The 24465-nt window shown below is 43.3% G+C and overlaps 1 protein-coding gene across 2 annotated transcripts in view; it reads right to left on the reverse strand.

Moving 5' to 3' along the window:
• The window catches only part of ENTPD3 (ectonucleoside triphosphate diphosphohydrolase 3), a 36025-nt gene extending 14124 nt beyond the window's left edge, over positions 1-21901 (reverse strand). The window contains exons 1-5 of one of the 2 annotated variants that reach the window (XM_004676626.2): positions 21857-21901; positions 21071-21122; positions 17842-17966; positions 11075-11192; positions 550-700 (exon numbers count right to left, since the gene is read on the reverse strand). In XM_004676626.2, the coding sequence (XP_004676683.1) occupies positions 550-700; positions 11075-11192; positions 17842-17966; positions 21071-21110 (434 nt within the window). In that variant the 5' untranslated portion in view covers positions 21111-21122; positions 21857-21901. Of the gene's footprint in view, positions 1-549; positions 701-11074; positions 11193-17841; positions 17967-21070; positions 21123-21408; positions 21449-21856 lie in introns of those variants that run through there. The other variant, XM_012735037.1, reaches the window with a different exon arrangement.
• Between the last annotated feature and the right edge of the window lie 2564 nt (positions 21902-24465).

A 24465-nucleotide genomic window follows, 5' to 3' on the forward strand; every position in this document is an offset into this window, starting at 1 on the left:
GGGAACTATGGCAGTGTTTATGTTGATTTTGATTTTGTTGCTCTTTTCCTCCCAGACCTGTCTGGCCATTCCTGAGCCTTTTCTATGGGACCCACCAGAAGGTGCTTTAGGCTTGTGGAGGGCTTTCAGGCCTTACTTTGGGCCAATCCCTTTTGGATGGACTTTTATCCAAAAGGGGATAAACTATGTTCTTTGTGTTTTCTGTACTGTACATTAATTGTACTAAAGTTCTTTTCCATTAAAGGTCTTACATATCTTGTCTTGGTGTGGCAGATGGCAGAACCTATTTAGAGCAGGAAGGTTTGGGGGTTCAATGGTGCCCCTCTCTCTCCCTGTCCCATAACAAAATCACTGAGGGAGAGGAAATCAAATTTTAGAACTGCTTCTGGATGTGAAAATAAAGATGAAAAGATTGCCAATTTCTAAAGCCTAAACTTGTGGCACAATATGGAATTTGTTTGCAAAAACAGAATTAGATTCTTGGCAAGGTACAACACATGTGTGGCTATTTTGATCACATGGTCTCCTCCCTGCCATTCCAGCCCTTACCTCAGTAGTCGCATCCCAGCCGTGGCCGCCAGGTAAAGTTGGGTGGAGTTATGGAAGTGGGCTGGAATGTGATCCTGGACCATTTTCGTGCATTTATCAAACTTTTTGGGGATTTCTTCAGGGTTCTGGGCATAGGTGGCGATCCCAGGGCCTGACGAGCAAGAAAAGAGTCCATCTCAGCCTTCTCAGGAAGCAACAAGAACAATACAACTTTTAAATAAGAAAACAAATCAACTTTGGAATCAATGGAATTTTGCTGGGGATTGCAATGGGTATGCACCTAAATCCAGTGTGGTCACATTAATTCAACTGAAGCCTCAAATCTAGAAGGAAGGGATCACAAAGGTGAAAAACATTAAGCCAAGACCTGCTTTAAAAGAAAGTTTCCTTTGTGTAGTTATGTATTCCAATTACAAGCAAAAGTATGAACAATGGCATAATGAACCACAAATCTTCTCCCACCTTCAACAATGAACAATTGCTGCTTCTCTACACTCGCTCCCATTTTCTTACTGCACAGCATGAAGTGCAGACTTGGTCATTTCATAAAATCAGTATTTATCATGAAAAGACAAGAACTCTTTTAAAGAGGCAGAACCATAGTCCCATTATTATGCCTACAAACATTAAAAATAATCCCTGACTAAAATAAAAAAAATCTGGCCAAGACTTGCATTTCCTCCACAGTCCTCTTTCACCATTCTCCCTTCCTTCTCCCATTTCTATCTCTCTAGTTCTTTGGAATCAGAGTTCAAATAAATTCCATTTGTTGCAGTAAACTGACACATCCCTTGAAATCTTTGACCTTATAGGTTCTGTCCTCTTGTTCGTTTTTCCCCTGATAATTAAAAGTATTTCCTTACAATAATATCAAACAATTTTATCTGTCTGATAGTTTCTCAGACTCTAAAATTTGCTGATTGTAACCATGTGTTTCAGTTTACTGTTACCATGGACCCAGCTTTCCCTATAAGTTGGTTAATGAAGGCAGAGGCTTTGGTTCAAGTTGGGACTTTAAAACCAGAATAGAAAAGCTACTTCATAGGGATTAGTGTTCCAACAGGAAGCACCAGTGTCTAGCTGTGTCTCTTTTTGTGTCATTAGCAGGCATCACAGATCATTACTTAGGTCCATAGTCCACTGAGGGTTATGCAATGGTGATATTTTATTTCCATCATTCTTGCTTCACTCACTACCTAAAATGCTTTTATAAGAGAAAACCATCCCCATCACTAACTGGTTACCCTATCCCTACGGTCAGTAGTTTGGACAAGGAAGGCAGGATAAGTGCTGAATTCTTTCTATTTACCAGCTTAAAAATATATATACTTGCAGGGCCTCCCAGGTGGCGCAAGGGGTTAAAGTGCAGCACTAGGAAGCTCTCCACAGCTCCACTATCCCCAGCCAGGGAGCTGACCCACATGGCGCAGCAGACCTCTCTTGTGCTGTCTGCTGCTGCCTCAGCAGTGGATTTTAGTCAGTCTGCCTATTCTGCTCCTCACTCTGTCTCTGGTGAATCCTCTCAGACCCTCTTGGCCATCCCCGCACCTCTGGCCTGTGCTCACCAGTTCTTGTATGCATAAATAAATCAATCTTCAACACACACACACACTGCATCTCTAGCATCCTCCTAATTTTAACCAAAGAGATTTTTTTCTTATTTTTTAAGGAAGTATGAATTTAAGATACATTGATGCATTTCAACTCACTGCAGTCATTATTCTTCTTGATGGCAGCATCTTTGCTAGTGGAGCTCTATTTAAGTTGGCTCCTTAGTCCTTTGACACAATTCCAATTCTGAAAGCTTCTTAGCTTTCTGTTGTACTAAGATGTATCAATGACCTTGCACACTTCCTGCCCAGATCTAGAAGCAGTCATTTCTTTTAAGGGCCCTGGTTTCTTATTTTGAGCAGTGGTACTCAGCATCCAAAACATGGAATTTACGGAGGTCTCTCATTGCAAGCCTTTTCAGAGAGCAGAACCTGAGAACTACATTTCAAGAGAAAATACAGCATGAATGCCTATTGGCACGTCTGTTTCAAAGCTACAGTTTTTTGCTTAACTTCTGTGATCTTCTGTCTTTATCTTCTTTTTCCTGTGCTGTTTCTCAGTAACGATAACTTAATAGCTTTATTTTTACAATCTGTACAACAGCCTGACAATACCAGCACCACCACCAACTTTATATTTCTTGAACACTGTTCAAGGTATTTAAAACTTCTGTCTTTAAGGCATATACTATGAAGCATATAAGCTAAGTTATTGAGCTTAACTTTTTTTTTTTTTTAAAGATTTATTTATTTATTCATACAGAGCTGGAGTACAGACCAGAGATGGGAAGGGTGAAAGGATTCACCAGGGACAGAGTGGGGAGCAGAACAGGCAGATCAATGAAGTACACTGCTGAGGGGAGCAGCGGGCGGGTCAGGAGAGGTCTGCCAGGCCATGTGGATCTCCTCCGGGGCGGGTGGGGATCGAACTCATGCGGAAGTGGCTTAATCTTCTTAGTGCAGTGCTTTAACCTGCTGCGCCACCAGGGAGGGCCTGAGCTTAACTTTTTAAAATATTCTTTCTGTATGGCTGTAACAACAACTTGATATAGAATTAGGCTTGTTTATTTCATTTTCCTACTGAATTTTAAGGATTGTGTTACTTAAACTTAACTTTGTTTCCAAGTTATTAAAATACTTATGAGATTCTAAAATCAAATCTACAAAACTAGATATATTCAGAGACATCTAGCTTCTATCTGTAAGTCTCCTCTCCCTATTAGTAATTTAATTTAAAAGTTTATCCACGGTTTGTTTAATATAAAAAAATATACATTTTGTATAGTCCCACCATTTAGATAAAGGGTAGCTATACACTTTGCTTTTTGGCATTTAACAATATTTTCTAGTGAATGCTTCCTAGCAATATAGATATTCTTTATCTCTTTACATAGTTACAATGGATTCGGGTAGGTGAATAAACTTCATTTTATTCTACTAGTCCAGGATCTGTGTTTAAATAATTCCTAGATCAGGTAAGGAAAAGTATAGGACAGACACAAGGGGACAAAGGGGAAATGGCCCCTCTGGGAATTTTCTTGGTCTATTTTGAATTGATAAAACTACCATCTTCTTCCACTGCCCTTTCCATTTCTACCCAAATTCTTCAACTGTCATAAATTATAAAAACCCTGGGAACATTATTATAAGTTTTGGTTGGAAGTGTCCATTATAACACTCAGGCATGCTGATTTCATTCATAGTGCTGGAAAAGCACAGACAACTCCTTGCTTTGGCAAATTCCCTAATGCTACCTTCCTCTTAGGGGAGCGGCCTCCCATGACAGACAGGTGGCAATGAAGTAAGCACAATGTGATGACCTATCATAGCCTGGTCTTTATTATGTGTACCTGTGTACATCTATAATACATGTATATTATACATGTATATTACACACATGTAGGCATATAATTTCTTTTAAATATATAAAAAATATTTTAAAACATTTTTCTCACCTCTGTAGAGTGGGATTATGGATGGTCTTACCTCCATTTTAAACATCCGTATTTTATGATTTTCAGTCAATGAAAATTTATTCTATTTATAATTTAAAAATTGTTTTAAAAAACTTAACATTCTCAGTAAACATAAAATATAGGTTTCAGTTCTTGCAAATGCTTATGTGGTAGGATATTTGACAGGGTTTCTCAAAAGGTCAATAAAACTACCATCATCAAAATCATGCTGAATGTCACAGTTGGTGTTTATATGACTCTAAATTCTTTTCTTTGAAATTAGTAAAATGCATTCCTATATTCCAATCAGTTAACCAAGAAAGAAACAACCCAATTTTCATCTATATTCTATTTTTTTTCACCGCCAGTGAATTTTTGTAAGGAAAATCTCAGCATTATATCTTATGTATCTGTAACCCTCCAGTGTTTCTAGGAGATAAGGACTTCTTTAAGAACATAAGCATAACACCGCTTTAAACAAAAAATAAAAAAAGTCCTTAATATCATTAAATATCCCATCCTTTTAAAGTTTCTTAGAATGACTTGAACTTTGTCTTTTCTTAGAGTTTGAGTCAGGAACCAAAGCCCACATGTACACAGGTGGCTTCTCTTTTAAGACTTCCATAATCTTCAGTACCTTCTTCCTTCTTTACTATCACTTATTTATTAATGTATCTACATCAGGATAGGAATTGGAAAGGTAGCATCAGAAGTTCCCTGCTTCATTCCAGGGAGGATAACACAGTAGTCCAGAGGGTTGCTGGACTCTGAGGACACTGTGACTTGGGCAAAACTTAAACATTTCCTGGGTGTCAGAGGCCAACAGACCAGCGCTGACCATGACAGAAGGGACACTGAGCAAGTTCCATTCTATGCAACTAAAGGTGGATGAAGAGACACACCTGTGATTGCAGCCAGGTGCGGCGTGGTGTGGTAACATGTATCTGAAGAGGGTGACCCTAAGTCAACCTGTCATGGAGATTCTTCCTTATTTTGGATTTTGCTGATTATAGCCTTGAGATGTCATTGAACATGTCCTGTGCCTCTCTTATAAATAACTTTTACAAACTTATTTATAGAGATGTGACCAGATCCAGATTTTATTTTTTTTTTGGCAACAGCATTAACTCTAGGTGTGCATATCATTTCTGTCTAATTTGCTAGGTTATAAAGTCCCCAGCAGTTTGTCACCTAAATGCTCGTTAACTTTCTCTTCATATAATCTGCATTTGGATTTTAGTTTTCCTCTCTTCTTACTATTCCTTCCAAATTTCTTTGCTAAATCCTCTTCCTCCCTCTAAGCTCCAAATATTGACATGTGGAAGGCTGTCTTCAAACCTTGCTGTAGGCTGAATGTTTGTGTCCCCCCAATTTATATCCCTGAGGTAATGTGATTAGGTGATATTAATGGGAAGTGATAAGGTCAGGAGGGCAGGATCCTCATGAATGAGAAAGGCCAGGGAACTTGTTCTAGATCATTCAGCAATGTCTGGATATAAGAGAAAGATGGCTATCTAGGAAATTGCCTAGATCTACATCTTTGATCATGGAAGTCCTAGTCTCTAGAACTATGAGAAGTAAAATTCTATTGTTTAGAAGTGATCCAGTTTATGGTATTTTGTTATAGGAGCCCAGAAAAACATCTACAGCACCTAACTCACCTTCTACTTTAGGTCTCGTCTCTAAGCACCATCACCAGCCCATCCTTGAACTTCAGAATTGCCCATCTGAGTGAATGGTTTGATCTAATACCTATGTTTGTATATGGGCTACAAACCCAGAATATATACAGTTTCAAATAATTAGGGGGAATCAAATGAAGACTATTTCATGACACTGGGGATATTACAAGAAATTCACAAGTTAGTATCTATAAACAAAGTTTTCTCAAATAACCACATACTAATTTGTCCATATATTACCTGTGGCTGTTTTCATGCTAAACCGATAAGTAGTCATAACAGAGAACATGTGGCCAACCAGAATAAAATATTTATTATCTAGATCTTTACAGGAAGTTTACCACTTAGGTGACTTAGGTGATTTATAGGCATCTCCAATAATATGCCCCAAACCAAATTCCTTAATCCATGCCCTGCCACCAACTCCACTTCCAATGTTCTCCACTCTCAAGAAATGATACTAACATGCACAGTCACTCAGGTCAGAACTAATGCCCCAGGCACCAGCAACCTCGATGGCTCACATGCAATCGTTCATAAAATCTTGTTGGTTTTACTTTAAAAATACCTCTCATATCTGAGTGCCTTTACCCCATCCCCCAGGAACATTCTGCCTCAGTTTTTCTGAACTTTGGCACTATTGACATTCTGCACTGGTTGATTCTTGGTCATGAGTTCTGTCCTCTGCATTGCACAACAGTTAGTGATATCCTGGCATTTATCACTAAATACCATCAGCACCACCAATGCTAGTTGTGATCATCAGGAATGTCCCTAGAAACTGTCAAATGCACCCTGCGGGGCAAATTGACCCCGTATTGAGGCACACCCATGGAAGCCAACCCACAGTATGGTCCCTGATCTGGAAGGTGCTTATGGTCCTGGCTTCCCTCTGAACCTTAACCTCTGACTGTTTCCCATCAGAAAGAGATATGTTACATTATGACTCATCATATGTTAGTTCCCTGATCAGAATCTCCTAATGGCACCCAACATGCTTAGAGGAAAGTTCTTTTGAGTGAAAGTCAAGCCCCTTATACCTCAAGGCCCTCCGCAAACCGATCTTAGCCTCAGCTTTGGCCTTGTTTGTCACCTTCCTTCCCCTGACTCAGCTGCTCCTGCCACATGGGCACATTTGCTCTTCCTAGGAAACACTGAGCAGATCTACGCTTGGCCTTTTCCCTGATCATGCCCTCTGTGCAAAACAGTCTTTCCCTGGGCATTTGCAAGGCTCATCCTCTCACTTTACTTTTTTTTTTAAGATTTACTTATTTATGCATACAGAGCTGGGGTACAGGCCAGAGGCTCAGGAGCAGTGAGAGGATTTACCGGAGAAGTAGGGAGCAGAACAGGCAGATTGATGAAGTACACTGCTGAGGGGAGCAGTGGGCAAGACAGGAGAGGCCTGTTGCATCATGTGAGTCGCCCCTCTGGCTGGGGATCACACAGTAGTGCTGGGACCAGCCTCGCAGTGCTGTGTTTTAACCTGTTGTGCCACCAAGGAGGGCTCTCTATTCTTACTTTTGTTTCCACTTAATTATCACCTTCTTTTCCCTTCCCTGATGATCCCATTTAAAATAACAGGGCCATTCTTTACACATCTACCTGGTTTGAATCTCCACACAGCTCCCTAACATATTATATGCCCACTTATTTACTGTGTGTTTCCTCCATTAAGAGTTCTGTAATAGTAGAAACATTGTACATTTTATTCATTTCCAAATTCCCAGCATCAAGGACAGTTCCTGACAAAGAACAGATGCCCAATAAACATTTGTCAAATACATGAATGAATGAACCAACTTGGGAGATTTTCAAACCACTTTGAAACTCTGCAGTAAGGAGATCATGCAATCTAATACGAAGCAAACAAAATATATTCTGCTAGAGCCGGTCTCCAAGTAAGGGCTGATGAAGAACAAGCTAGAATGTTGAAACTTGGGTTATCTGAGCATGTCACCAGAGTCTTAACTTTGCAAAAATTTCCTCAAGCCTCCTAGAGGGAAAAAGAGATTTGCCTCACAGGCTCATGAGATTTGCCTCACAGGCTCATGGGATATTGGGGTTCACAACACCAAGAAAACAAAGTGAAAATTTCTTTTCCAACTTGAAGAGAGGTAGAAGCTTGTCACAAAACGGAGGTGGGACAGAAGCAAAAACGTGCTGTTACAGTTTGGGCTCAGGACAACTACTGGCAAATAATGCCTTCAAGATTACAATGGTCTGGCCTCAGGTGCAACTTTTTGCTAGTTCAATGGAACAGTGGGCTTGAAAGAACTTTATCCATTGGTTTTCATGGGAAAATATGACTCTCTTATGGAAGAAAGCAGCAGGCAGAAGAAGAGAGGCAGTGCCTGAGCCACCCATTGCCTGTGGGGGTGATATCACAACAGTCAGATACCAGCATGGGGGCCAGTGAACTCAAGGAAAATAGCACCAGTGAACTCAAGGAAAATAGCTGACACTCACCACAGGTTCCCTATGAAATTTATGAAGGCTTGGGTTTCAGGGAAAAACAACAGGGTGAGCAAGGATTGACCATCCCTTCTCTGGCCAAGTTCAGAAAAACTAGGGAAATTTGCAACAGAGAAACCAGAAACCCAAATTACCCTTGAAGAAACCATGTGTTCTCAGGGGATGACACTTGTCAAATGTCAACTCTGTCATTTGAGCTTCAGTTTCTGGTCATCCAGGGTCTATACGGCTCCCCAAGGCTACTGTGATCAAAAGGCAGAGCCACTTATGGGTGTGGTGTGGGTTCCATGACCCTACCACACCCTAAATCACAGCCCATTGGGTCAAGGGCACTTGCCCTGAAGAGTGTCTACATTTTTTGCCATGAAAGCTCCTCCTCTCGCTACAGTCACAGGGCCATCAAGACTGGCTTGGCTGAATTGCTCTCTAGGTCTAAAGACAACTCGTAAGTATGGGGCACAGTAACCTTTGGCAAGAATACCCAACAGGAGCTCCCGAGCACGATAGGTGCTCCGTGAATAATAAGAGCTAACAAGTTGCATGCTCACTGTATTATATGACAGACATTTATGATCTGCTTTATATACATTATGTCATGAACCTTCAAATTATTCCTATGGGTAGATATCTTTTATTATTATTATTATGCTTTTTGATTTGGGAGACCACAGAGAGGTCAGTTTTCCAGGGCCAACAGGTGGAATGAGATATCTTAATCCCTGTTCCACATACACTATGCTCTATTTTCTCAAAGTGGGTGGTCTCTCTTTTCTTCACAAGCATCTTGCTGCCCTTTTCCATGCTGAGAAGTGAAGAAATGGCTCAGAAGTTACAACAGTGATGGGGTCCTTGGCAGAGGGGAGAGCAAAGTCACTACTGCCTGTGCCTGATGGACACCATGCTAGCCACACCGCCACAGGCTATGCTGTGCCCTGCCTGCAGAGGTGACGGCCAGAAGCCCCTTCAATTAAAGAGGTACCCCAACTGTCAGCATCTCCAGCTTGCCTCAGCCACAGAGAGCCTTGCCCAATATTTTATTCTTCCTAGATAGCAACATCCAACAACTGATGGGCAGACAATCAGAACTCACCGCAACTACCCAAGAATATTCTTGGACAAGGTTAATTCTGTATCCAACTTTGTCAATACCATAGCCCACAAGAATTTATTATATTTGAACAGCTCACTGAGGGAAACGAAGGGGCTCTTGGAGCTGGAAGAACTGATCAAGGGCCTGAAATCCTTGAGTTCTGGGCTGAGGGTAGACCTGACTACACTCAGGACATACTGGCTGGGAAGTTCCAGGAAGCTCAAAGATAGTAATGATCTAACATAATGATCTAAAGAAAGTAGCTTTTAAAAAGCATACGCATATACACACTAACTAGGCTTAATTAACTGTAAGGACTGAAGACTTCAAAATTATAAAGCTCTTGATAGAATATCTGTGACTTCAGCATAGGGAATGATTTATTTTTTTTTTCAATACAAAAAACACACCAAAAAGGAGAAGATGTATACTCTTCCTACAAGGCCTTCTATTAATCAAAAAGAAATTTTATAAAGAGACTAAAAAGGCCAACTGTTAAGAGGATATTATCATCAATGGAATAATAATAGTAGCAAAGCACTCATATTTAGGATATATATAAAGAATTTTTGAAGTATATATAAGAAAAAGGCAAGCAATTCAATAGAAAAATGAGCAGATGGTGTGGGGACAGGCATGCACTTGACAAAAACCCACAAGTAGCTAGAAAGATATGAAGATATTCAACCTCAACTACAGCCAGGGAAATACAAGGGGCTATCGAGAGGGGAAAAATGACAAATTTTCATTTTCAAAAACAGGAGAACTACATGCATAAACTACAGAGAACAAGAGAAGAGTTAACAGAATTCAGATTAGTTGTGCAGGAGGTTGGCAGTTGCAGGGAGGGCCTTTGAAGTGCTGACAATGTGCTATTTTAGGGACTTGCAGCTCATAGGCCAAACCTGGTTCACACCTTTTGTTTTCTGCTGGGAGCTAAGATAGCTTTTTAGCTGTGAGCTAAGAGAGTTTCACATTTTAAAGGATGGAGGGGAAATTAAAAGAATAGTATATTATGACATGCAAGAGTTAGATGAAATTCAAATTTCAGGGTGATATAAATTTACTGGAGCAGAGCCAAACAGAGCCTGTTTGTTTACATATTATCCATTTCCCTCTACTCCAACTCCCCACACCCGCCACACAAAGCTACCCCTTCTCTATTGGAAGATAATTCTCAGAGTCTGTTTCTGCATGTCTTATGAGCAAAGGCACTAGCTGCTTTTGTTCTAGATTATCTTGTCAAGAATGTGTTGAAAGTGAAAGCCTCCCAAGACAGAGATAGTGTTTCCCCTCAGAACAAAAAATTAGCATGCCCACTGCCCAAGATAAATATTTCAGATTCCCTAATGTCAGCATTCCTCTTCTGTAACATAGCCCACAGTGAGTTGTGAGCAGGTACTAACTGGTCTTCTTTACATCATCCTGCAAACTGGGGCAGAGAGAATAAAGCAAGAAAATGTTGATACTCTTAGCTACTGCTGCTCCTGTGTGTAATAAATAATCCTTGGTTCCTGACCTGGAAGATTTATGTCTCCCACCAGCAGCTGTGGGGTGTAGCAGCGTAAATGCCACACCATTCACAGTTTCTGCCATGCCCTCCCTCTTCCCACACATTATACAGATGAGAAAAATGAGGCCAGGAGAAGGGCTGTGACTGGCCCAAGGTCACTGCACTGATGAACAGCAACTCTAGTACAAGAGCTCATATTTCTCCCTGCCAGTACAGTGCTCATTCCTGCCTCCACCTCACAGACAAAGTCTGGGCCTTACCTTGCACCTCACATCTGAAAGTCTCGCTGACCACTCCAGTATTATTCTCCTTCTCCGCTGGCCACTGATACACGTAGAATGTAGTTCTGGTAGACCCGGCATCCAGCACGATTCCATGCTGAATAGAAGGGGAAGGGAGAGTCAGAAATGGCTGTGCCTTTCTGAGGACTCCTTTTCCCAGTGGGTCACTGAGAACCCGAATACTATTGAGAGTGTTCTCCATACTCCTTCACTGAGATCGAGGCTGACCAAGAACATAAACCTGTTTCTCCAAAGAGACCTTGTCCTCTTGGACAGTGGGGGAGTGAATAGGGGGAGGTGGTCATGTGTGTCTGCCTTGGCCACACATTAGAATCATTTGGGGAACCTTTGAAACTCCCAAAGCCAGTACTGTACTCCAGACTTATTGAATCAGAAACCTTGGGAGTGACCCAGGCATCAGCATTTTTAAAATTCCTTTGGTGATTCTAGTATACAGCCTAGTTGAGAATCCCAGGATCTTATGTGGGAAGAAACCCTGATTTCTCTTCATCCTGATCTCTGAAGTGGGGAACAGAAGTCCTGTAGGTTTTAGGAGGGAAACAGATAATCAGACCCACCTGCTACCCTCTATTATTCAAACATCCAAGGAATAAACAACCAGCCGAGAATAAAAAGAGACACATTACTATCTGCAGGCTTCAGAATGAAGTGTTCACTGATAAGGGGAGAAAGCCAAAATAAGGTTGACTTTTGTTCCACATTGGTTGAACCCTACCAATCTTGGGTGGGACCGGGGGTGTCGCCAGGATGGTGCTGGGGGTGTCTGTGTATGTAGGTGTGTAGGCTGGGACAATCTTGCCCTGCTCAGGTAGGGCACCAGGGAGCTTCACTTGGAATGTAAGAGTCAGCCCAATCTCTGGACAGAGACTGACCAGCAGAGCGCATGTATTAGCAGCCTCTGGGGGTTGGAATGTCTAGTTATGCCCAGAGTCAGCTGAAGATGTTGAGGTTTTCTGAGCTGCATCTTTACCCCAGCTCCCCCACCAAGAGGTTAATCTACCTGTTCCAGGGAGGAAGGTGAGGTTGTCCTGGCAGCAGCCTGACTCAGATGGAGCCTTGCTTTTATGACCCTGGGTAAATGCCTAGCCTGCATGAGTTCCCTCTTTAGACCACTGACTTTAAATAGGAGATCGCATACCTAATTGCCTGATGCTTGCTGACTATTCAACTAACACAGGTTGTTATACATAGAAAAATCATTAAAGTCAAATAAACAAAATGACAAAGCAATAAAAAGAGGAAAGGAAATTAAGTAACACATTTCTACTCTATAATTTTAACAAGTTGTATTTGTATCTTTTCTAATAGTCTTCCGTACAGACAGCTACATACATATATCTATGTTTCAACAGTTTTTTTTAAATCAACAGTCTTATCCAGTGCTCTTTTTTTACTTTAAAGTAGATCATGGAATCCCTGCCAGTGAAAATAGACCAACATCACGCTTTTCAATATATTTATACAAACTTATTTAACTGATTCCCTGATTCTGGAAATTTGGGAGGTTTCCAATTTTCAATTCTCACAAATATTTCATTTGAAATGGGACCAAATTTTTAAAATGCTGCTCCAGCCCCTGCTCCAGCTTCTACATTCTATTGTGATAGAACATCCTGTATACACTGCTATTTGAACTTGGACAGCCTCTTAATCTCACCCCTTCCATCTAATGAATGTTGAAGGGGATGCTGACAGGAAGCCCCTCCCACTCCCCCAGCAACAAGGGCCACATTGTTCACGGTGTGTGTTCCCAGCACAGGCTACCCTGAGATTAAAGTGCAGGTTGAGACCAAAAGAGACAGCAACAGAGGCCTAGCCTGCAAGTGACCCGTCCGCTCTCGGTCCTCCCACCTGCTCTGACCTGATCGCAAGAGCGCCAGCCCCTCCATGCTTGGCACTGACTCACAAGAAAACGAGTAAGAGCAGCTACTTCGGAGGTTACCTGCCTTCCCCCGAATCACCTTTATTCCAATGCTTCACCAAGACTGTGTTACAGAACCCAGGGTTTCTGGGCCAAGATCAGAGTCTCAAAGTCAAGAATGGCCATTCTTCTCTGACGCAGGCTTTCAGCAGGGTGGCGGCAGCTAGAGATTCTGCTCTGGGAACCTGGAGGGGTGGCTGCCTGGGGTACCACAGTGCCTCCAGAGGCTGGTTTGGAGGCCCACTGCTACTTCTCACTAGCACTGATCCACCGCCACCATTGTTAACCAACATTTTCAAAAGTGGAAAAAATAGGTCTTTGATCAGTTCTCAGAGATCAGTCGCCAGATTAGTGGAACTCAATGTGTTTCCACAGAGTGGGCATGGAGGAAGGAATAATTTCATTCAGTTCAGCTAGGCGGGTGATGTCTGCATCAGAAGTAATCAGTGATTTTCTTTCTAATGTAATGTCTGAAAAAAATGGCTTGCATAGGGAACTAAGGACATACTCAGTGGATCAACTTAAAGGACCAATCTGTATGACTCCATGTCCAAAACTCAGCATCTTTGCTTGCCTCTGACAAAACCAGAAGGAAGGGCCATAAAGTCAGTTTTCTAAGATTGAGTTCTTATCATCATCATCATTATCATTTTTGCTATAATGATTAGTAGTAACAAACCCTTATTAAGTTCTTGTAGCATGCTGGATGCTGCCGAGCACATCAGTGTCACTGCTACCATCATCCCCAGCTGACAGATGGGGAAACAGGTACAAGGAGTCAGTGGCAGCCCAAAGTCACAGATGGGATCCAACCTGGCCTGACCCTCAAATTTGTATTCATAGCCCCCACACTTTCCCTTGAGTTCCAAAGAAACCAGTTCTCGTAGTAATAAGGTGCCTGGTATGGTATTGGTATGGCTGACTTTCCTTGTTCTGAAAAATGTAAACTCGTGAAAGCAAACTCTTAGATAAGTGGCATGCAGATCTGGCTGGAGAGGACATGGACCAACGTGAATAAGGAGCCAGGGCTTTTGGAGAAGAAACCAAATATCCAACTCTTGCTCTTCAAAGAGTAGAAAGCCAAAGGCACCAAAGACCCTGGTGGGTGACTCAGGCCAGTGAGGCTTAGAAGGAAATGGTTTCAATAAAACCTAGCCAATAGTTGTACTGGAAAAAGTAATGGTCCAGCGTGGGAGTGTGACCCACACAGGGGACAAATGTGACCTAAGCAGGTCACAGCAGAAAAGCTGCATCCCTAAATGAGACAGTGCAGACCCTTCAACAGTGATGTTATGATGCCTGCCAGAGGGAAGGGGCAGAACGTTGATCATACCGGGTTGGGGAGCTATGGTTTCTGCACACTTGTGCCTGGGACAAGGGAGCCCAAAGTCTCAAGAGGAAGATCATGGACTTAGCGATAATAAAGCAGATGGGGGCCTGAGTGAAAAATAAAGCAATGTCATCATGTTTATTCTCGAAGCTAGTAAAGCAGGTCAGGCCAGTGACAATGAAAAAGGGACTTAGGACATATTTGATCCTTGACTAAGTGTTAATAGTCCTGCTTTTAAACCCATATAAACCAAGATGAGGTAAGCCAAGGTTGGATATAATAACCAGGTATCATGACCTAACATGATGGTCTTGAGGAATATTCCAGGGGCCCCATGAGAGGTCACTGGGGAGCTGTCCCCTCACTACCAACTATTAGCTGCATATAGAGGCAAAACAAGGCTTGTGGTATGAAAATACAACCATCAAAAAGTTCCATATTCATTGAACTCCAACAACCACCCTTTCTCCCCCTAGAACTCCAAGAGGAATGAGGTCTTTCAACACCCAGGCAAAGCTGCATGTAGAATTGTCTAACCATGTCATTCTGTCCTGGGTTCAACTAGCTCGAACAATTGTTTTTCTTATATTTAATGTATCCAAAAATGGATCTTCTGAGTCCATACTCCAATACAACTTCCTGTCCCCTATGTCTATGACTAGAGCTTCCTAACAAGATACTGAAGAAATTAAAAATCTCTACTTTGAACTGTCTGCTAGCTGTGGAGTTTCTCTAAATCCTCACTTAAGGCCAGTGCACAACAACAGGACCTTCTATGCCAGTTCACCTGTTTTCAATCGGTGTACCTGCCCACACCCCTCAGAACCTAGCACTCTGAGTTATCCAGCCACACACCTCCCACCTGCCAGAGGCTTTCTTTGGAGGCCCGAGCTCACAGTGCGTCAGAAACACTAGAGTTAATATTCCCAGGGGGAGGAGACTCTCAATCGATGATTGATGGAAGCTGCTGAGCAAACACACCCTTGAGTAGGATCGCAGGTGTTTTCTAAGTCCTTTAATCAAGGACAACTCCACAGTGAGTTCCGCCCTGGCTCACAGAGACCCCATCAGGTCTGAGCCCCAGATGCCCACAGCGGTAACTGGCTAACCGGCCCTCCCCTGGCTGCCTTCTTTCACTCTTACGTCTCCATCTCCTTCCTGTATCCTGGTCTCAGCCCCAGAGGACCTCTTTTTTTTTTTGCCCATCTTTCACTCAGAGAATCCACCCCAAGACAGTAGGCTTAAACATGCGGGGGGCCCCTTCCCTCAATGGTGACCTCTGTACTGCCCAGGACCTACTTGCCTCTACTTAGTTGATACCTCCAGCCTTCTAATTTCTCCATGTCCCTCCAGTGTGACAGAGGACTCTCTTCATACTCTCCTCGTATCTCCCAGAACAAGTGGAAGCCAGCAGCTGGCAATTCTCTTAACCAGCCCATATCCAACCTTTATGGGTCTCAGAGAAAATCTTATAAATGAAGGCTTTTGTCTTGTTTCCACCCTCTCCCCACAGGCCTATTCTCCCCAAATCTTGGCAAATCCAGAGCAAAGAGCCTTATGTACCCGTATGTTGACTGCAGGTGGGACAGTTCAGACCCCACATCTGTACCCTTCTAAGGAGGTGCCGCTTTGCCATTCCTCAGGCCATTGGCTGTCAGGCAGAAGCCCACACTTACCCTGAATTCTAGAATCCCAGATATCATAGCATTTTTCTAGAAGGGAAAGCATGGCTCTCATATTCCCTGGCCCCATAGATAAACCTGGAGTGCAGATAGAGGTGGTTCCTCTGAAATATGAGGCCCATGGCAAGGGCCCCAATTATCAGGGTCTAAAAATGGTATTAGCCTCCAGCTGAACTGGGGGGTACTTCCACCCCACCTCCACCCCAACTCAACATGTCTTCTGGCATGTACCCACTCACCTCCCCCTGTTCCCTTCTGTGCAGAGGTGGAAATGCTCGATCAGAGGCCAATACCTCCTCCTCCTGGTTTCCCATTCAGATCTTAGGATCAGGGAGGCAGGTGAGTGAAGAGCCCCGGCCTGGGCATAGGAGGCACTGGGTTTCAGTTCTGGTCCTGCCATCCACTGGCCAAAGCTGTTTCCTCATTTGCAAAATGGTGGTCACATGTTCGCATCTGCCCACTTCTTTAGTGGGCCTAGGGTTAAATGAGATAATTTGGGGAAAGGCATTCACTAAACCCAACAACCGTCTACCAAGTATAAGGAGACAGTCCTCACTGCAATCCTGATTTCATATTGTTCATAAACCAAGGCAGTGCCTGGAGCTTAGGAAAACAGCCTCTTTTGGCTTTAGCTAATGTCTTTGGACAACCAGATAATTTGTTTTCCTCTCACTACTGGATAATTGCATAAGCTTTTGTTTTGATTATTCATGTTACCCAAGAGGGCTGATATTCTTAAAGAAAATGTCCTATAAAGGCACCAAATGTCATTATCTAAAGGAGATTTTACTTTAATCCTTTAGAAAAGTGACCTCAGAATGATAGCTCAAACTCACCCCCAGTACCAAAAGCCATATTTGTTTGTTTCTTATCTTTTAAACACTTCTATTTCAAACAGCCTTTGAAAAGTCACTAACAGCAGGAAGATTAAGAAATGCTAAATGACTCAAATAAAATAGTTGGTTGAATAACTTGGCCCCCTATGGCCCTACAGCTAAGGAGGGCTTTTTTTTTTTTTTTACATTTTTGAAGAGTAAAATCAAAATCAAGGGAAGGTATGCACCAGAGATGATAAATGAGCCCCAAAGCCTAAGAAGTAGGCCCTTTACCGAGGAAGTTTGCTGATCTCTACCCAAAATGAAGGAAGGACTTATTAACTCTCTTGACCTTTCATTGAGTCCTTCCTGGGATGGCTCTCCTCTCCAAGGGCCTCCTCATAGCCAAAGCCAAGATGACAAATACAATCCTCAGCCTCCCAGAGACCACTCAAGAGGTCAGAATGGGATGGACTTACCAAGGCCCGAGTGAGACCTCTGGAACTGAACAGAAGATCCTGAATTATTTCGAAGGGGGAATGATCAGCGGGATCACAGTGCACTTCTAAATTCAAGAGAAGTTGCTTAATATAGCTCAAGGTGACCATTCTAAGTCCTTGATGACCAGGGTAGACCCTAAGAGCACCTGGGTCTGTGTCTCATAGTCAGACCTATGTGGTCTAGGGAGAGGACACACTGATAAAAATGGAAGCTGCACCAACTGGAAAATCTTTGGAAGGGCTACAAATTCTAACTTCGGTTCCACCGCAAGTCATCACAGCAAGACCACACAGTTCATGAAGGTGCCACCACCATCAATCTGTAACCAGACAGCACAAAGCATATCCAGACTTTTGTCTGTGGGTCTTACACTACTTTTTAATGGCTCCAGCCTGAGGCAGGGGGGAAATATTCTCTTCTAATTCAGGATGTTAGAATACTGGATGACACAGCTCATTTATACCCTTTACACTTACCTTTGGTTCCGGAGAGACAACCACTTTATGGAAAGCCTGGACGAATGTGAGAATTACAATCACTACAATGCTCACGGCCAAGACCACTGTGGTAATGATGACTGGGATTCGGATGGTATTTCGGCCTGAAATGGGGAGATCCAGAAGACACGTGAGGAGAAAGTAGGAACCAGGTACTAACCTTCTCTGTATAAACTATGCACTGAGCTGATAACATGTACATTCCTCTGGCCTTCATAAAGCCCACACTTTTAAGGAGAGCAGCCACGGACTCCAACCCTCTTCAGACTCCCCCAGCACAAAGTAGATTAATATTTTGGCTCTGAATAGGAACTCAACTTCAGTCATTTTTCCTGCATCTACAAGTGAAAGCATCAGGTCTCACCTACATCTCTACAAATGAAGAGTAATTAGACTTCGATTCACATTCCATACCAAAGAGGTCATAGAAAACATGGGTTAATATATCAATATATTTAAAAGCAAAGAGAAGCACATAGCTAATCTTCAACTAAATATAGCGCCTCTGAATAAAAAAATGTGTACTGTGTAATATAAAGTGCACCATTTTTGACTATATTTATTATATGTAATATTTGTAAATAGATGATTAGAAGTTGATAGGCTTTGAGCAAACTGGTGAGAGCAATGGCAATTTTGTAAATAAAATAGCAACTGTGTTAAAAAAAAAAAAACTACTGGGTACCACATTAAGTTCTAAAGTAGGCAGGTGATAGAAATCAGAAGAATGATTGACTGGGGATTTGAAGCAATTCACTGGGAAGGAACATGTGGGCACTTTGGGGATAATGGAACCACTCTATATCTAATAATGGGGTACATAAGTGCATGCGTTTGTTAAAATGCAATAAACCTTTCAGCATCTTTTAGGGAAAAGCTTGATATTTAAAGTAAACAAGCTCCTTAGTTATAATTTCCCTTAAAAAATTTCTTACAGATTGTGCCTATTCAAAAGAAATGTTCTTTTGGGGGGGGAAAAAAAAACCCAGATGGTAGCAGGAGTATAAAGGACCAGGAGAGAAAATAATAATAATAATAATAATGAACAACTATATACCAGAGACATTTTAATGGGATCAAAAATGGGGGAAGTGGGGAAGTGCACTGGACTATGGTGATGGCACACGGGTGATTTGATGATGGGAAGCCCATGGGGATTACAACTGAGGTGGGAAAAGGCACGCAATTATGTAAAAATAAACTTACATTATTAAAAAATATATTAAAAAACAAAAACATATCCTTTTGGAATGCAAGAATATTCAATTTGGGGGTCACCACTTAAGACCTATCCACTTCACTGCATGTAAATTATACCTATATTTCTAAAAGGTAAAACATTCAAATACTCAATAAATAATAGCCTTGGAAGAACTATTATGTCATAATAAATGGTGGTACCCAAATGACCAAAATATAATAAATACTAGCATAAAAGAAAGCTTTCTAGATTCAGAGAATCCTAAGTGTGTCAGCTCTTGGGTATTTACATGTAAATTAATTAAGATTAAATTTAAAAAAACTCCGCTCCTCAGTTTCACTAACCATCCTTCAAGAAGTTACTAGCTCCCATATTGGAGAGAGCAGCTACAGAACATCTCCATCGTCAAGGAAACCTCTCCTGAACACTGACTGTTATTTCTAGGAGACAGTTCTCTAGAAGAAAAAAGGAATTACATTCACCCGAATGCCCAGTCACATCACAATATTCACTCCTTGGTAAATCAAGTAGTCGGTCTCAATGACTCAGAAGACCCAACTTTCTGCCCCACCTGATCCCCCTCTGTAGAGACGCCACCACAGACACTTCCTAATGTCAAAGGTGGTCACTTAGTTCTCCATTCTTGTCACCGGGAATGTGAACTGGCACAGCATCCAATTTGGCAATATTTATCAAAAATACAAATATGTCTACCATCAGACTCTCAACCCCACATCTGGAAACATGTGCCTGGTACGCATAAGATGGCTATTCACAGTCACTCATGTGGCTTGTGACAGCAACTGGAGGGAAGCTGATCACCATGTAATCGACCTTCAGGCCTCTGCAGGGGTCTGAGATGACTTCTCTGTGATTCCCGGTAGACGTAAACCATCAGCCAGGAACCAGTTTATCCACAGAGGCAAGTTTTGCATCAATTTTTAAAGAATGTATGTCAGCGTCAGTTACAGAGGTTTAAGGGATTTACCCCCCATAACTAACAAGTTAAACCCGTCCTCTGGAAAGAATATAACACGTATGTGTGATGTTACTGTATGGGTTAAACTTCAACAAGATTTTGGAAAAGCCTGAAAATCAAAGTAAACCAGCTCCTTAGGGACAATTTCCCTTTGCAAAAATTAGATTCATATAAATTGCCACTGCTGTATCTAATTTAGGGGAAAGGCCAAAAAAGCTCTATCACAGAGAGGGAGGGGGTGCAATGTGAGCACTTTCCTCACCACAGTCACACATTGGCCTCCCAAGTCCTTTGTGCTTCAGCAGTTTTCAGGTATACGCTATGATTACCTTAAGCAAACCCTTCCCAGCAGAAAGGCCCAAAGCAAACTGGACCAGGCCAGGTTTCACTCATTTAAGGAATGCCGCCCAGAGCTGTGCTGTCATTAGGGCAGGATAAACATTGTAATTAAAAGTTACCTACCTGATCGTGGAGGGGCCATGTCTTCCAAAAAAAAAAAAAAAAAAGCTCTAAAGACAGGCAGGTTGGGAGGGTCTGGAAGTGTGCAGTGTGCATATGTGTGTGAATTCTGCACATGTCACTGCACTATCACAAGTTAACAACAGACCCAAAATACGGGTGAGGATGCTGTATGTAGTTCCCACGCCGGCAACAGCACTCTAACAGAGGAAAGCGCTACATACTTCACAATTCATCACAAAGTCAAGAATAACCGAACGCACACCTTACACGTGGCTGGGTAAGGGAAACCGCCAGGACCAAATTAATGGATTATGCAAACCGGAAAAACCATTTAAGCGAAACATACATGTTAGTCCTTGTTTTGTGTAGCTTTGATGAAAAGCATTACTTTTATCTAGAGGAATGCCAGTGGCAAAAGCCCCAGCGAGCAAGTGAGTCTCCGACCAAAGAGGTGAAAACAGTCCTCCTTGCAGGGATGTGGATGAAAAAACCGTGGGTGTGAAGCTGGGGTTCGCATGTGAAGTGACAAAATAAATCATCCTTGCTGCCTGCCGAGCGATACTAACCTTCTTGGCCGCAAGGTTGTCTGGTCACCACAGTGAGCATCTCGCCTCCCAGCTGCAGGTGAGAGAACAGAGTGACATGGACCCTGACTTCGCAAGTTTGAAAACCGTACACTGCATTAAACATAAACCCACTTCACTTGGTCCAAATCAAAACCTCATGGGGAACAGATGGACCGAGAACTTCGGAGACAGACCCAAAGCTGGGTTAATTCTAGTGTCACCTTTCCAGATGCAGGTGAAGGACTGAAAGAAAATTAAACTGAAAAAAAAATTTTTTTAAAACAATATTTTCTCTTGCAGATTTTCCCACCTGTCCGCACAGCCCGGGCAGAACAAACCTCCCACAGACTCTGAAACGTCCACAGGGCTGAGGCAAGGCTGTTCCTCAGGCACACCAGCAAGGACGCGTTCTGCGGGAATCGGCCCGGGAGCCTGGAGTTGCCCCTTTCGAGATCCAGGAGGGGTGGCTGGAAATACGCGCCAGGGGACGTCGCCCCCACGCCCGCCCCGGAGCCAGAGCCCCACCGACTACTTCGTCTCCACGCGGCCCCCGGCATCTGGGCGCCCCGCGCTTCTCCAGCCCGCGGAGGCGCCGGGGAGAGCCGAGTCCGCGTCTCCTGGCAGGCTGGGACCGCCTCCCCGCGGAGCCAGGATTTGGGGCTCCCGTTCTTCGTTCCCTCCCTCCAACACCGCGGAATCCGATTCCGTTTCCTTCCCCCCAGCTCTCAGTCTCGCGAAGCTTCCCGCCCCCTCCGAGGCAGCCCGGCGCGGGGCCCGGGTCTTCACCTGTGCGCGACGCTCGGAGGGGACCTGGAGCCGTGCTGCAGAGGCGCGCGGCCGCCAGCGCGCCCCGGGGCTTTTTGGCAGCTGCCGGCGCCGGGGCGGAGTGGAGGGCGGGGCGGGGGAGGGGCAGCGGGGGGGGAGGGCCGCCACTCTGGGCACCCACCTCCAGTATTCGTAGTGGGGGAAGAAAGGGGGCCAGGAACCGCTTCTGCCTCCTGCAGGGCCCTCCGCTCTTTCTGGGACCAAGCCAAATTGCACTTCACCTTCCCCTCTCCTTGCTCCTGCCGCCGCCTCTTCTCCCGAAGACTGCACCCAGGCCTTGGTACCCCAAACCTACCTTTCTGGGCCAGCCGTGGGGAGGGAAAGAGGTGTCCACTGTTGGTCTCCCTCAGAGCCAATAATCTTTGTTCGCTCTTCTAGTGTCCTTCACGGTGACCCCAAGTCTAAAAGGGGAAGAAGTAAGGGCAGATTGAATACCCTGTGGGGTCTCACTAGTGGAGCCTGTGACCCAGCTCTCCGTGGAGCCGAGATTGGCAAACCCCTGTAATGTTGGGGACGAGGTCAGTAGGTCCACGGATCCCTGGGTGGGGAGCGTAAAGTAATGCAGATGTTTCCTCTGATATTTTAGTAATCCTGACCTTACATTAGGAAGGAACAGTCTCACCGATTATTGAGCAATGCTCTCCCCTTCCACATTTTATTTGGGTGTCATTAGGCCAAAATTCAGGACAAGGACTGCCTGGAAGAGGCCAATTAGGAAAGATGACCAAAATGCAGCCTAGGAGCTGCTGTTTGTCAAATACTCAGGAGTCTGTTTTGGAATCGGGAACATGCAGCTTCCTGGCTCTTCAGACTGACCCCAACGATATTTGGAATGATCTCAGTGATTAAAACAGTCTGGTTTGGGCACAGGAATATACTGAGAGAGCAAAAAAAAAAACAAAAAACAAAAAACAAAGGAGAGTGTCCAATATCAGACTAGTGGATATGGGATTTAGTATAAACACAAAGAGGAGGTTGAGAGAACACATTATTCAATAACTGGTGTTGAAACTACTGGCTCACTATTTGGAAAAAATCCCAATCACACATCATATGTAAAAATGGATTTTAGATAGATTAAAGGTTTAAATATATAAAAGGATTTAATATCCTGAAGGAACATTCTCTTCTAAAACGTGACAAAAGCAGGAAGATCAAGTCAATAAATGTGAACTCATAAAAATGTAATCACTGCATGGGAAAGATAGCCAAGTCCACCTTAAGGGATAAATTGTGGTAACATACTGAGAATTTAATATCATAGGTGGATAGCAAAGAGTGGGAAATCTGAACTTAAAATGATCACACATGTCTATAGAAATATATGAGTGGGCCCTCCCTGGTGGCACAATGTGTTAAAGCCCAACACTGTGAGCTGTCTGCAGCCACTGTAGCACAAGTTGGATCCCCAGCCAGGAAGCTGACTCACGTGGCCCAGCAGACCTCTCCTGACCCGCCCGCTGCTCCCCTCAGCAGTGTACTTTGTGGATCTGCCTGTTCTGCTCCCCACTCTTTCTCTGGTGAATCCTCTCACCACTCCTACTGACTCTCTAGACTCAGTACCCCAGTTCTGTATGCATAAATAAATCTTTAAAAAGAAAAGAAATATATGAGTATCTAAAACAGAAAAATGGACAAGTAACCTGCACTGGTCAATAGACAAAATTCACACACGGCAAAGATACTAACCTCATTTTGTACCTCCAAAGTGCCAATAAAACTTTGCTGTCTTTAAACTAGATTTTTGAAAAACAGATGTGATGTGCTTAGCAAGGCTTTAAAAGGTCTGTGGTGCTCTGTGCTGGAGAGAAGGGTCACAACAGCACCTCCCCAAGCTCTGGGATGTGACGTGTCTGGGTTCTCCTTCCACTCTCTGGATGTTTCTGGCTGGTTTGCACTCCTCTCTCAGCAGACTCTCTAGACTCAGTCCTGGGCCCTCTTTTCTCTTCACTTTGTGCATAACGTCATCTGTGCAAATTGCTTCCATTTTATTCACAGAAAGACTTTCAAATGCCTATTTCCTGTGACTTCTTTTGGATGTTATTTCCCCCCTTAATTTCTTACCTTTGATAGCCATCATATTCACTCAGTTTGGAAACACTGGTATCTAAGACTAAGCAAAAATCCTTATTGATAATACCTATGTTATTTTTTTCCAGTTATGTGTATTGGGTACTGTGGGTTTAACTGTACTTACTCTAGGAGCTATGAGTTCAAATGTCGACAAACACATTCCTCCCCACCTTGCCCATGTCAAAACCCCCATAAGCTCCCACCATGTTCCTTCTGGCTTCCTCCCTTCCTGGCTCTTCTGCTACCTTCCCCCTCTGGTTGCCTCAGTTTTGCAATCAGACTCCAAGGGTTTGCTATTGGTTTGGTTTTATGTGGCTCTTTGCTTTTTTTGTCTGTATTCCACTTCTCTTTTGGATGTCCTAAAGGCTCCCCAGTTTAGTAGGATCAAGCTGAACTCCATATTCCCCCCCCCCCCCTACCCCCCCCCACCCCCCATCAAGCCTTCAACTCCTTCAGCATTTGGTGCCTAGGGCATGATGAGAGCCTCCCTCCTTCAG

The sequence above is a fragment of the Condylura cristata genome, unplaced genomic scaffold, assembly GCF_000260355.1.
Source record: "Condylura cristata isolate star-nosed mole 26May11 unplaced genomic scaffold, ConCri1.0 scaffold00004, whole genome shotgun sequence".
In the NCBI taxonomy this organism is placed as follows: domain Eukaryota; kingdom Metazoa; phylum Chordata; class Mammalia; order Eulipotyphla; family Talpidae; genus Condylura; species Condylura cristata.